The 14,823-nt window shown below is 33.9% G+C and overlaps 1 protein-coding gene across 3 annotated transcripts in view; it reads right to left on the reverse strand.

Annotated features, from left to right (window-relative positions):
• The window catches only part of LOC148612713 (uncharacterized), a 44,239-nt gene that overhangs the window by 17,472 nt on the left and 11,944 nt on the right, over positions 1–14,823 (reverse strand). For 2 of the 3 annotated variants that reach the window (XM_088594370.1, XM_088594369.1), the window contains exons 6-10: positions 14,633–14,761; positions 9,049–13,592; positions 5,606–5,716; positions 3,756–4,019; positions 1,542–1,772 (exon numbers count right to left, since the gene is read on the reverse strand). In XM_088594370.1, coding sequence (XP_088450496.1) covers positions 1,542–1,772; positions 3,756–4,019; positions 5,606–5,716; positions 9,049–13,592; positions 14,633–14,761 — 5,279 coding nt within the window. The remainder of the gene's footprint in view (positions 1–1,541; positions 1,773–3,755; positions 4,020–5,605; positions 5,717–9,048; positions 13,593–14,632; positions 14,762–14,823) is intronic. The other variant, XM_088594371.1, reaches the window with a different exon arrangement.

Below are 14,823 nucleotides of genomic sequence, written 5' to 3' on the forward strand. Positions count from 1 at the left end.
AACAAAAAAAAGTACGGAAAACACGGACGGACACCCAGCATTTCCATGTCCCCTCGTGCCGTGTCTCTGGGGACAAAAATAGCAAAGTAACATTGAAAAAGGGTAACTTCAACATGGCATCACAGATTAAAGCGAAAATTTGACCACAGATAGATCTCATCATGCTGAACACTTTAATCCAGTCAAGATTTAGCTACACCTAACCATTTTGGAGATATATGCAAAAAACTACTGGCCAACTTCTATATTCTATTTTTAGTAATGGCAGCCATATTTTTAGAGGGATCAATAATCCCCACATCAGTTCTATGCAGGATACCCCAAGAAACATTCGTACTAAGTTGAGTCCAATTAATTAAGTAGTGTTAGGGACAAGAGTTTTGACAATGACAACAGATGTCAAGTAATGGCTATAGCTCACATTTTTTTTAAAATAGAGTAGTTGTCCAATTTTGCTAGTTGATGGCTTCCACTGACATCCCTGGACGGGTGTTTGATTTGCAAAGGATCAAAATACAGTAAAATTGACGTAAAGGGACTTATTGTCTAGTTTTGAAAAAGTTTCTTGTGTAGCCAGAGTGTGGTTAAGACAGATATCATTGTAGAACTGCAGCAACCTGGAGGAAAGAAAAGTTAAATGTGCACTATACTCATTAGTTATATTTGATAAGGGCCCGTTAATGCAGATATGATTAGTTAATATACAGGTATGACTATTGTGCATTGTAAAAGGGAATGGATAATCTACTTCATGCAGATAAAAGTAGACTTTACCTCAATGAGATCTGAAAACAATCACATACATATTCCTTTCATATGACTAAGTGAGTAGCAGAAAAAAAAAACTAGAACAGTTATGTGGGCACCAACATGCCAACTCAGAGTGATAAAATGCAACATACAATTTAAATGACAAATGACTTTGAACTACAGCTAATGGCCAAAAGCATCACTTTGAAGTCAGAACTTTTGAAACTGATTAGTTCCTTCAATACACTCTGGAAACAAAAAGTGTGATCATAAAAGACGAACAGATGAACGGACAAACATCTGGCTGAAAACTATGAAAAAATATAAAAACCACTGTGGTGGATTTAACATCAGATAAGTATCACTGGTTATCAATTTGATATTGACAATGACATGATAGCTATATTGTTAAAAATGTCAACGTTCACATTTCATTTTCTTTCTGTGAAGGATGTAAGTAATTGCATCTTTTTCTAATGGTTTAATTTTTGGTCTGTTTGAGACACCTTGGCATGTGTTGATTTTTGTATACAGGTGTAAATTGATGAGTTGCAGATCAAATCCGAGTTCTGTTCTGATTCGTTAATTTTTGAAAGAGTTGTGTCCCTTTAAATTACAAAAACTACTGTTTGACCAGACTTTTTTTGGAATGCATTGAGCATTGCATGACATTTAATCTTAAACTTTCATGAAGGTTTTATTCTTATTTAGAGTGTGGTCCATCCTTGTTCCCACCTTTTTTATAGGAAGATTAAGCAAAACTTCTAAATTAAGATTAACAATATATTAACCTGGAATTCTCAACTTCTGGTCAAAAACCTCAGCAATCATACAGGCATAATCCATTAACTTGCGGGAAATTTCCTCCAAATCTGGCATTGTCATGGACTTCTCATACAGCAACCTCTCTGTACACTCCTCAATTATTGCACAAATTATTAATGAGGCTATTGAAGGGAGGGTGTCTTTTTCAAGCTCTGGTGCATTTGCAAGTTTCCTCTTCAGAATAGGCCTGGTAAGTCCTAAAAAGGAGAAAAACATATAAAAAACACAGGTGGGATGTTGAAACTAAGAGAAACAGGATATCTGTGAACAATGGCTCACTAGTGACACCCATGCTTTCAAGTCATGATTATTGAAAATAAACAAAGTCCTCAAACAGGAAGTTGTTGATTTTTTTCTGAAAATGGATCCCATCATAAGGTCTACTTTCAGGATGGCCAAGTGCAAGCGTGGGTGTCAAAAGAATAGGCCTGTAGCAGTGCTAAGCTTGTCGTAAAAGGCTACTAAATAGTGCTCAGAAACCTAGCCAGGGGCTAGGCACTCCGTTCACAGAGCAACTGGGTTGTGTGCCCCAGGTGGTGGAATGGGGTACCTCTGGCGTGTTACATGCTGGGGTTGTCAGGCGATAATACAGAAAACCTGACTGCAAACCATAGTAGTGCACCGTGTTGGGAAAGATGCCATGTTCCTCACACGTTACAGAACCCTGCTGTGGTATTCGATAGGAGTAGGAACCTTTGCACTCCGCCACAGGAGGCTAAATTGCCCACCCTACCCATCCCTCCCTTTTATCTCGTGGCAATCAAAATTGGTCAGTCCTATTATCCTTGTGTCCCATCCTTTTTTTCATTTTATCATCACCATTTCATGATCATTTTATCATCCATTTCATGTTCATTGACTGAATATAGCTGAAATATTGCTGCTCGGTCGTTAAACCCCAACAATCAATCAATCAATCGCTGTGATGAGTAATTGCTGTCAGAGAAAAATGTGATGGAAATACAAAAAATGATACAGACAGACACAAGGACAAAGGTAATACATTCCTTCAGAGCAGGGAAAAATGAAGAAACAGTCACACTAATTGCAATAAGGAGGTTTAAAATATCCCAGAAACATGGCATTGATCAGTACTGAGCAAATTTTTATAATAAACCTCAACAAGACAATATTTTGTCTAATGTTTAATACAATTATAATCTGCAGCAGTCCATGTATACTTAAATGTCATTAGTCATATCACAACTGAAGTAGCACTCTCTGTAAGAATCATGCAAGTTCTGTAATATATTATACATCTCAAACAAGACTGCACATTTTTATTTTTGTAATTAAGTTACTTTATAGTATATATGATGGAATGCATAATTATTCTTTCCAATCTGTCTGCTCTTAGAATATAATCTCATTGAAAATTCAACAGTTTCTATTGTAGTGTCATTTACACAGTTATCTCCTTTAATTTTGAATTCTACAGTACATTCTATATAATTTTTAACTCCTAAGAGCATGAGTTATAAGAATAGCAACATGTTTGTTTCTGTTTTTTATAACATTTAAACAAAATATAAAAATAGGTAGGCTTTCCAACCATGAATCACATTTAGCATGATTCTTATCTGGAGTGCTACTTATTGAGCATAACACATCGGCAACTTCTTTATTTGCTTCGACTGCTTTAGTAGTACATGTAGTAAAAATGGTGAATTAGCCACATGTTGTGGCAAATGACTACTACTAAATAGGCCATCTTCAATCGGCCACATTCAAGCTCAACTAGTATTTGGCTATGTTGCAACTTTCATTTGCTCAAACAGTACCATTAACCTCTTTCAAAATTTATTATTTGAAATTTCAAACAAATGATAACTGCATCATTTCAAGTATTGCTTGCCTTTACATGTACATGTATGTGTGTGTATACCTTAAAAATAAGAATTGATTACAGGAAAATGATACAAAATTACATGCATATCTGTTAACGTTTAGAACATTTCATATAGGAGATTTGCCCTCACTGACACTGTCTCTCGTGAGATTTTTACATAATAGCAATTTTTTAAATGTAAAAATTTAATTATTTAGTATTTTCAAGTTAAATATTGTGATTTTAACCAAAACCCTATCAAACTTAAATGAGGGAGATTCTAAATTTCTCAATGATTATGTGGCAGTCTGCTCTGATATGGGAGGGTTAACAGGTATGATACATGTAATACCTTGTTGAAAAGCAATATCCAAGATGTACTTTGACAGACATTTCATGACTTTTTCTATCAATTTCTTCACAAAATGATCCGCTTCATCAAAGCACTCTATGTCTCCACTCTGAATTCTTCTCCGATAGGACTTGAGCTGACTGTTTATAAAGGAAGACAATTGCTTGATAAAGTCCTGTAACTCTGCCCCTGCTTCATCCAGGCTGATGATACAACCATCCATTTCTGACAATACATCTTTAAGGCTGAACTTATATTTGTCACCTGGAAAATATTTAAAAAGTTATCTCAAATTTCTATGTATTGTTCTACCAGGCAATTACATTAAAAAAAAATATAGAGAGCAAGAACTTTTTTATTTATGTTCATAGCACACAAATGCCCAAAGCACCACTAAACCTAAGGCAAACAAATGGTAAACAGAATTAAAAGGTTGAATCACAACAACACAGCCACATGGTCAAACTTTTCATGCTTAATTCAGCTCCATAACAAATTGCATTTCTCATTCAAAACAAGTTTTAACCAAAAAAATTGGGACCAATGGTTGCTGTTAAGCTGTTACACAAGGAGTAGAAAAATGTGACAGACCTTAAATTGCATCCCATTATATGGGACCACATACTGAAGTTGAGTGCCAAATATCTTGTGCCTGTGATGAATAGTTGCTTAGAAATATGTTAGGATAACATGTTTTCCATGCCCACCTGCTCAACAAGACCATTCTGTAAGACTTTTTGCTAGAGTACAACCCAGACAAAGATTTATGCAACATATGCACACTAAATTTCAGCTAGACACCCAGTAAACAGTTGTAAGTTAGGAAACACTACTTAAGTCTTTAAATAAAATTCAGTGTTTCTGGTAACCTGACCAACCTTAGTTTCTTATGGTGTAAAAAAAAAAAAAAGAAACAAAAAATACAGATTTTCCGTCATTGATTTTTTACTGGAATTACCTTGCTCTCTGATGTGGAGTTTCAAATTCATAGAAAAGAAAAAGAAACATGGCCAAGGCTTTGACAAGCTCAGTGGTGTCATAAGAGAGGCAGCAAAACCGGGAGGTTTCAATGTCCTGCAAATCAAGTATTTTCCAAGAAAAGAAAGACCTACCTTCCGACCCTAAGTTTATAGGAGATGGTACTGGAAACAAAGAATTTTTTTTTTAAAGTCTTATCATAACTAAGTACACTGAAATGCAAACCAGTACACAGGGGTTGTTTCAATTTGTGTTGTGTTGATTACTTGTGATTAGATAAAACCATTTATCCAAATATCAAAAGCAGCAACATGTAAATGAAGACCATATATTAAAAATCCACCTGCCATTGATAAAAATATTTATACTTAAAGTATCAAAACAATAAACAATATGCAAATGAAGACCATAAATGGAAAATCCACCAACCAATGATAACAATTGTTGTACAATCAGTCTATTATTCAATAATTTGACCTTGATGATGAGACCAACATAGCTTGTTCAATGTAGACGATGCACCCTAAGTGTGCACTTTCAAACAATTTGCTCCTGTAATCTTCTGATTATTTAGACAGATAGTAGATCTGTTGGAGGAATTTGGCTAAAGCCCAACCCTTCAACATGATCTACTGTTTAAATAACCATAGTCGGCCACCTGGGAGCCTATCACATATAATGGATTTTTGACCAAGACAAAAATAGGACACACAATTCAATGGATCATATATTTAAGCTGATTCTCAATCAACCACCACTTAAGCAAAGTAAAAAACTAAAGTTTTATGCAAGACAGACTACTAAAATTCTTCACTTTTCTTTCAATCATTCGTTCCAATTTTCAATTAAGAAGAGATTTCAAATACCCATACATGCACAGTTGAAAACAGCACATTTCCTCATTCTACGGCTACTTAAGGCCTTCCAATGTCTCTTTATGCCTTGTTCTCTTTGAGGTCGTTCAGGAATAGAGTGATGTGACCCTAAGTAAATAATTAATATCATATTTACATAGATTGTGAGTTTGGCCAATATTTCTGCATGCTTACTAATTAATTAAGAATTTATACTATTTCCCTCCTCATAGAAATAACTTAATTTCATTACTTCTGGTATAAATTCACTTTTTGTAACTTTATTATAATTATCAATACTTTTGCCTGCGTTTATTCTTGTAGTCTTATGCTTTTGGATGAAAATTTAGCTTAAGTTTCAATCCTCAATAAATTTGAAAAATACTGTTTCTGTATTAATAATACATCACAATATCAAATTTTATAGTATCAGACAAACTCAAATATATGTCATATTTTTCTAGTAAAATATCTTGAAGTAGCAGTCTTTGTAAGAATCATGCAAATTCTGTAATATGTGATACATCCCAAAAAGACAAACAATTATAATTTTTAGTAAGTTGCTTTATAGGTCTGTATGATGAAATGTATAATTATTCATACCAATCTGTCTGCTCTTAGGAGATCATGCACATTGAAAAAATCCAACAGTTTCTATTGTAGTTAGTGTCAATTATAGAGTTTTCTACCTTAATTCTGAATTCTACAGTGCAGTGTGTGTATATATATTCAAAAGAAAATCTAAGAGCAAGGGTTTAAGAAAAGCCACACACCATAGCACTTTAAACATAATATAAAAATTAAAAACTATAAATCACATTCTGCATGATTCTTGAGTACTATTTCAAGTACTTCAGTGTCTAAGAATCAGGCAAAATGTATATAAGGTGTGGCACACAAAGAAAAAGAAGCAGATATATTATTGCATTATTCAAGTTTTTCATACCGTAAAGTCTCGAGGAATAACCAAAGTGTTTGCAAAGTTTGCCTTTTTAAAATATTGATAGGTCAAATTTAGTTACAATGCACTACTTTTTCCTCATATAACCAGTAAAAGAATAACTACATCACAGATGCTTCAGAATAAATTTAATAAGCTTTTCAGTTATTAACTAGATGAATTGAAGCCAAAAAGACCAATTTGGGAAAAATGGTGTGCCAACCATTATCTGATTCTTAAACAGAAGGGTAAATGAGAATAACATGCATACCTAAAATGAAGAGTAACTTTTTTCATGCATCTTACAAATTTGTATTGAAATCTGTTTTTTCAACAAGAATACTTGATATGTAAAACCTTTATATCATTTTAAAGGAAACTTTTAAATAGAACCATGAATGGAAAAACCATGAAAACCCTTGTCAAGGGGAGGTAACTAGAAGGGAAATATTCTATAAAAATATACTGGGAATTTTTAGTTTCTTGAAAAATGGGTGACTCTACAACATTTTTAAGAGTATAGAAGCATATAGATAATCATATAGCTAATTTTTTTTCTCTTTAATTCATAAAATACAGAAAATTCCAGATAAAATATACAAAGAATATGATGAAATCCACTGACATTAAGGCAATTTTCTCTTAATCCAATCAGAGTACCTATGCTTTTTGTTCATTTGAAATTTTCAAGTAGGTTTATTCTACATGGTCTTGAAATAAAAAAATAAATTGTTGGCCAAAAGTATGATCTACCTTAAGCTCAAGTCGGGTTACATTCTCAACAACAAAAGAATCACACTAGTGAGATAGTTATAAGAGGTGAAAAAGTCTCAGGGATTGATTTTATTCAAATCGAGATTTTCCTCCATTTTCCACCAGAAAATTTTTTTTTAAAATATTGTTTGATGAAAACATACAAGTACAGTCAAAACTGTCTTACCTGAATCCCTTTTGACCTTAAAATTAGGTTGGTTTAAAGAGGTAGACCTAGGGTAAGGGACACAACTCTTACAAATCATTGAAACATTTGTATTCACCATTTTACATCAATCTAATGTAAGCATCAAATTAACTTAATGATTTCATTCTGTTTCAAAGGAAAGCTTGAAAGGCTTGGGTGAAATTGAATATAATACAACCATATTACTGATTACAAGAGTTATGTCCCTTACCTTAGGTCTATCTCCTTAAGCAGGTGTTTGGTTTATCAAGGCTTAAAGTTTGTTAAAATTGATATCAAGGGACTTTACAAAGTGTCTGGTTTAGACAGATTTCAGATTTATTCAGTTTGGTTTAGAAAGGTTTCATTGTCTATAGAACATATTAAGTAGGTGTTCATGCCAAACCAGGCAGTGGGTGGCACATGACAAATTTTGTTGAATGTTGATTTTTGATTTACTGCATCAATTAAAGAGAAATAAATTACGTGGAAATAATTGAAATTTGTTGAAATAGGGGCAACAACTCTTTAATTTGTTAAAATCATTTTCAGAGCCATCCATTGTCGATTCAAAACAAACTTTATACTTTTTGACATACATATGGTATATACATTACATTGTAAAAAAAAAATTCAGTTGGATAAAACTTATCTTGTGCCACCTATAATACAGGATCTGCCTGATTTATACATGGACAGGCTCTTAATTTTCTTGAATATAGGAAACTTTGGTAGCTTGGGTAAATCTGTCAATTCAATGTTTCAAAACTCAAGTTAAAAGATTCTGAGATTCAGACGATAAAATTTTCAACATGCATATCCCCTGGATACAGTGGGCCAATTTCATCAACCCAATATTTTTACAATACATGTAGATCATCAATTTCCACCATAGCAAGGAAATTGACACTATTCACCTAAGCTGTCACAAGTAACTGTAAAATTACACAAAACTCTATTCCAAAACCAAGAAACTTTGGAAATGATTTTTAATAAGTAGCAGTTTTAATGCAAATAAGTTTCACCTAATATGTCAGCTACAAGTCTGTGCATGACTGGAACTTGACTATTAGTATTGTAATGTGCCTCCTAAATATTTTGAGTACCAGAAACTACATGTATTAGCAATAATTTCTAAATGTTTTGAGAAGAATTAACTTGAAAATAAGAAAGAATCTAACTGAAATAAGACTTAATTGTACAATTCAGCTACTGGAAGTAGAAGAACACTCTACTCATTTTTCTACTTAACATAAAAAAAGGTGTGCGTTCTGATCCAAAAATTTATGAAATGTGGAGAAGGGGTTCCACGCTCACTTTTCAACAAAATTAACAACATTTTCCAACAATAAGGGGTGGTTTCAAATCACTGGATCAACCCCTGTGTTCAGATGACCTGTCTTATCATCCAATCCGATTTCAACTTCAATGATTATGAAAGCATTACTGAAAGCAAACTATATCAAATGTTGTTTTGACATGCAGTGACTAAACAGAACAATAACTAGGCCAAATTTAAAATAAGATTGGTATTTTTTTAAGCATTGCTGTACTTATTGGAGAGTAAATGAGATAAAGTACCTTCCCACTCTCCAAACTTCATCTGAGCATCCCCAAACCGGTCTATCCATACATCAACATCGCTCCAATTAGTTTGTGGCTTTGTCTGACCTTCACCTGAGGTACCTGGTCGGAAAAGTTTACTTTTAACTTTACTCTTGATTTCACTAGTCTGTGCTGTTACATGACTGCTACGAATTTGTACTTTGGCAGCGGAACCAGAAATATTTTTTGATGATTTACTAGCTTTGGTAGACTTCTTCACGTCATCTGGACTCATAATTGATTCAACAATGTGCTGAGACAGCTGATGCCCAGAAAGTCTCCTTCCTTTATTTTTGCGTCCGTAACAATTACTTGATTTCAGTCTTGGAGTCTCGTCTTGTGTACACAGATCACCACCAGGTGAAGTAGATTCAGAAAGTAATGCATTTTTTGAAAATCTGTGTAAGGATAATTTACTCAGAAAGGTCTTGTTTTTATCTTTTGGAACCATTGTACATTTATTGGATGACCTAATAGAAGAAAGTTTTCTTTCCACTTCTCTATCAATAGTTTTTTCCAACAAATCTTTTTCATCAGACTTCATAAGATATTCTGTCACAGATATAGGAACATTTGAGGACATTGGTTTTATGCTTTGTTTATCATCAGAAACGTCAGAAGCCATATGACTGGCATTTCCCATTTTGGCTTTTTTGTAAACAGAAAACACTGTCTCTTTTCCATTGGGTTTGTTTAAAACAAGTCTTCTCACATCTTTCCATCCCTTACGACCCTCAATTCTATCTTTGTCAACTCCTTCATCTACTTGTTGCTGAATTGGGGAACCAGAAAAACCTGAAGCCAAAGGACTGGCATTTCCCATTTTAGTTTTATTGTAAACAGAAAACACTGTTTCTTTTCCATTAGGTTTGTTTAATACAAGTCGCCTCACATCTTTCCATCCCTTACGACCCTCAGTTCTACCTTTTTCTCTTCCATCCATTACTTGTTGCTTTAAGCCTGTATCCTCCTCCATAATTATAGATGGGGTGTTAGAACCATGAAGATTTGAATCCAAATGACTAGAAGTCTTATTTTTTGCTTTGTTATAGACAGAAAACACTGTCTCTTTTCCATTGGGTTTGTTTAAAACAAGTCTTCTCACATCTTTCCATCCCTTACGACCTTCAATTCTATTTTTGTCAACTCCTTCATCTACTTGTTGCTGAATTGGGGAACCAGAAAAACCTGAAGCCAAAGGACTGGCATTTCCCATTTTAGCTTTATTGTAAACAGAAAGCACTGTTTCTTTTCCATCAGGTTTGTTTAATACAAGTCGCCTCACATCTTTCCATCCCTTACGACCCTCAGTTCTACCTTTTTCTCTTCCATCCATTACTTGTTGCTTTAAGCCTGTATCCTCCTCCATAATTATAGATGGGGTGTCAGAACCATGAAGATTTGAATCCAAATGACTAGAAGTCTTATTTTTTGCTTTGTTATAGACAGAAAACAATGTCTCTTTCCCTTCAGGTTTATTCAATACAAGCCGCCTAACGTCTTTCCATCCCTTACGACTCTCAGATCTATCTTTGTCAACTCCATCCCTTTTATGTTGCTGTAAGCTTGCATTCTTTTCTTCCAATATACATGGGGTGCCAGAACCCTGAACATCTGATCCTAAATGACTAGAAGTCTTACTTTTTGCTTTATTGTAAATAGAAAACAGTGTCTCTTTTCCTTCAGGTTTATTCAATACAAGTCGCCTAACGTCTTTCCATCCCTTACGACTCTCAGATCTATCTTTGTCAACTCCATCCTTTTTATGCTGCTGTAAGCTTGCATTCCTTTCTTCCAAAATACAAGGGGTGCCAGAACCCTGAGCATCTGATCCTAAATGACTAGAAGTCTTACTTTTTGCTTTATTGTAAACAGAAAACAATGTCTCTTTTCCACCAGGTTTATTCAATACAGGTTGCCTAACATCTTTCCATCCCTTGTGACTCTCAGATCTATCTTTGTCATGTTTATCCCTTAATTGCCGCTGTAAGCCTGTTTCCTCTTTCTCACTTTGGTATGGGGTACCAGTACCCTGAACATTTGATTCCATATCACCAGATGTCTTATTTTTTGCTTTATTGTAAACAGAAAACAATGTCTCTTTCCCTTCAGGTTTATTCAATACCAGTCGTCTGACATCTTTCCACCCTTTACGATTTTCAGTTCTACCTTTCTCTCTTCCAGCACCCATTTTAACAGAGTCTTCTTGCAAATGATGGCTTTTTTTATTTTTCACTTTCTTTACAACTGAAGCCATTGTCTCCTTTTCTTTTTGCTTGCTTATTACAAGCTTTATAGCATCTTGCCATAGTTTACGAGCAGATCTTTTGCTGTTTTCTCTTTTAGTACTGAGTTCAATTGTATAAGTTTCATCAAGTTCTTTTGACATTTGCTCTTGAATGTAGTAAGGTCGACAGAATTCACTCAAAAAGAAAGGAGTTTCACTTGAGATTACCTCAGAACATTCAGATGATTTCTTTTCTTTTTCTTGTGATGACCTCTTCACATTTTCTTTCGTTGACTTCAACTCTGATTTTTTTGAAGAATTCATACCTTTTTCTTTCACTGACTTCAAGTTAACATCCTTAGATTTCAACTCTGTATATTTTGAAGACTTTTTCTCTTTCTCTTTTGCTGAATTCAATTCAACATCTATAGACTTCAACTTTGCATCTTTCAAAGATTTTGTTTCAACATCTTGAGATTTCAATTCTGCATCTTTTGAAGACTTCAACACTTCTCCTTTTGATGACTTTGATTCAACATCTGTAGATTTTAAATCTGCATCTTTTGAAGAATTTACCCCTTTTTCTTTTGGTGCCTTCAATTCAACATCTTTAGATTTTGACACGGTGTCTTTTTGTGACTTTGTATCTATTTCCTTTCCTGACTTTGGAACAGTATTTTTTGACTTTAACTCTACAGTCTTTGATGAACCTGATGATATTGACTCCCCATTTTTATCCTTGGATAATTTTGATTCTTTTTCTTTTGCTGACTTAGATGTTAATTCTTTGGATCTTGACATTTCACCTTTGGACCTTGACATTTCACCTTTTGACCTTGATTCTTTCCTTTTTGATGACACTGGCCCTGCCTCTGATTTATCATTTTTCTTTTGTTCTTTCTTTTTTTTCTTCTTGTTTTCAGCTTTTTTCTTTGGCTTGAATTGACTGAATTCACTAACATATGGATTAGAAAGTGAAGAAAAAACTGGCTTTAAATTTATCATCTCCTCAGAATAAGAAGCACGACAATCCCTATCCTGATCTTTTAACTCTACAGACCTCAATTGCTGAAAATGCAGAACATTCTCAATTTTCAAATTAGGGTTTAATTTTATAGACTTTTTAGTCTTACTCCCTTTCACATGACTAGCATTTGTACTTGGAGATTTTTTTCCACTTTTTTCCTGATTTTTTAAATCAGTCTTCATTTCCACATACTTATTTTCATTTGTCACATTTCTATTTTTGGCTGAATTATTTTTCTCATTTCTAAATTCATTCTGTAGCAATTGTTCGGCTTCCTCAAAGTGGGCCGCTATTATTTCAGAGGGGTACCTTGGGGGAGAAATTGTAACAGCTTCTAAAAGAACTGAGTTGGCATCAGAGACATCATCATGTTCAGCTTCTTCAATTTCATTGTAAAATGCCTTACGCTGGTGAACATAATCAGTTTTCCAATTAATGAAACCTTTTTTCAGTTTTTTTGCAAGTGGACCTTTTCCAAAGTACTTATTACTTTTGACTCTGATCTTTGATTTCTGATCAAAGAAAAGATTAGATTCATTCTCCTTCAATTGATCTTGAAGAGCCTCAGATAATGTACCCTTTAGATCTTCCTTGCTAGGTACTGGTTCCATTTCATATCCAATGCTGTCAGTTGATTGAACTTCATAAAAACGAGATCTTTTATGTGACTTTGGTCCTTTCGTCTTTTTGTTTGTAGTTCTTTTTCCTCCAACTTCCTCTTCAGTATGAAATTCTATACAACTTTTGAAGTGATCTTCATTATGCATAAGTTCTTGGTTTTTTCTGTCTTCATAGCCTTCTTCACTGCCCCAATCTGAGTAGAAACTTTCCAGTGAAGGGCTTTCCCAAATATTATCAATTGTCCCGAAGTTAAAATTTTTACGTTCAAGATATGCGTGCAATGGATTTGCTGCCCTTGGCTTAATTTCATTATCCTTCATAATTCCAAGAAATTCATTGACATCTGGTACATACCCTGACCTAACATTTCGCAGAACTAGGTCTAAAATAGCTATGATTATAAATATAAGTATTGTTAAATAAAGACACCAGAGAAAAGAATATTCATCAAAAGTGAAGTCCTCTCCATCATCAGGGGAGACAATTATATAGATGATAAGTGTACTTGTCAACACAGACACAATTCCAACAAACAAGAATAGGTTATTGACAACTGATGTGAATGCTCCAAATCGGTGGGAAACAAGAATTGGAGACAGCCAATGGTGATTGAAGAACAGCGAGCAACACACTGACTTGCAAAATCTGAAAACAGAAAAAAAATATTTTAAGGATTATATAAACTTTATGAAGAAAATGAACAGCTGTGCAATTATAGCAACACAGGTTTGTTCCCCTTTATTTTGTCCAATCGTAGCGAAACAAAACGTCAACTTGACCTGTAACTTATCATGGTGAATTTATATACAAAAAATCATGTCAATATCTGTAAGCGTTTTGAAAAAAAAGTCTGGAAAACTATTATTTCTGTGAATTTTGCTAAGTTCAAGGCCTGTAATTTCAGTAAAAATCATTGAAACGGAACAAAAGTTAAACTTGACCTGCAACTTATCATGGAGAACTTATATACTAAAAAAATATGTCAATATCTGAAATCGTTTAAAAAAAAAGTCTGGAAAACTGAAGATGGACTGAGGAACGGGTCAAAAACATTACACCCTCTGCAACATCATTGCATGGGGTATAATTACTAGTTCTATATTTTATCATAAGTAATCATTAGTTCATTTACATTGCACTATTAGGCACATGATATGACCACCCCCTTTTTTAAGAGAAAGTCATACAACTCTAACAAAAAATAACAAGCATTGAAAAACAAATAGGAGCTTCCTTTAATAACGAAAAAAAACACTGTCCTAAAAACAAAAACAAAAAACAAATGGGTGCCTCCTTAAATAAAGAAAAAAACATGGTCTTTAAAACAAAACATTAAAACACATTACATTCCTGACAGCATTTTTTAATTTACTGTACAAAATATAAATTGACAAAAACAAACAAAGAGGGTAAATTATACCTATTATGAGATCTTATCCACATCATTTTTATAACATATAATGATAATGGAAGTGGTGAATATGTCAAAGAGACAACAATCCCACCAGGATGAAAAATATCAGCTCAAGGCCACCCATGGGTTTTCACTGAAGAACAAAGGAACTCTTAACACCAAAGAGCAAGCTGCAACAGGCCCCAAAACACCAGCTCCAGACCAGTTTAAAACTACAAAAAGTAATGTCGTTATTTAATATAATATCAGTATGTTTAAAATGCATTATTACGTTTTTTCTTTGACTGGATAGACTTCCCAAGCCTCAGCATTTGCAACCATGTCAGAGTGAAGTACACGTATTGGCACCTTATACCTTTCGCCAGTCGAAGTCTTCACAACCTCTCCATGTATTGGTCTCCTTGAAAATAAAGTTAATAATTCATCAAAACAATGCAACATTAATAATGGCAGCCCATTGCT

This window comes from Perna viridis, chromosome 7 (assembly GCF_037379345.1).
Source record: "Perna viridis isolate PV_CMFRI_1.1 ecotype Kerala chromosome 7, ASM3737934v1, whole genome shotgun sequence".
NCBI lineage: Eukaryota > Metazoa > Mollusca > Bivalvia > Mytilida > Mytilidae > Perna > Perna viridis.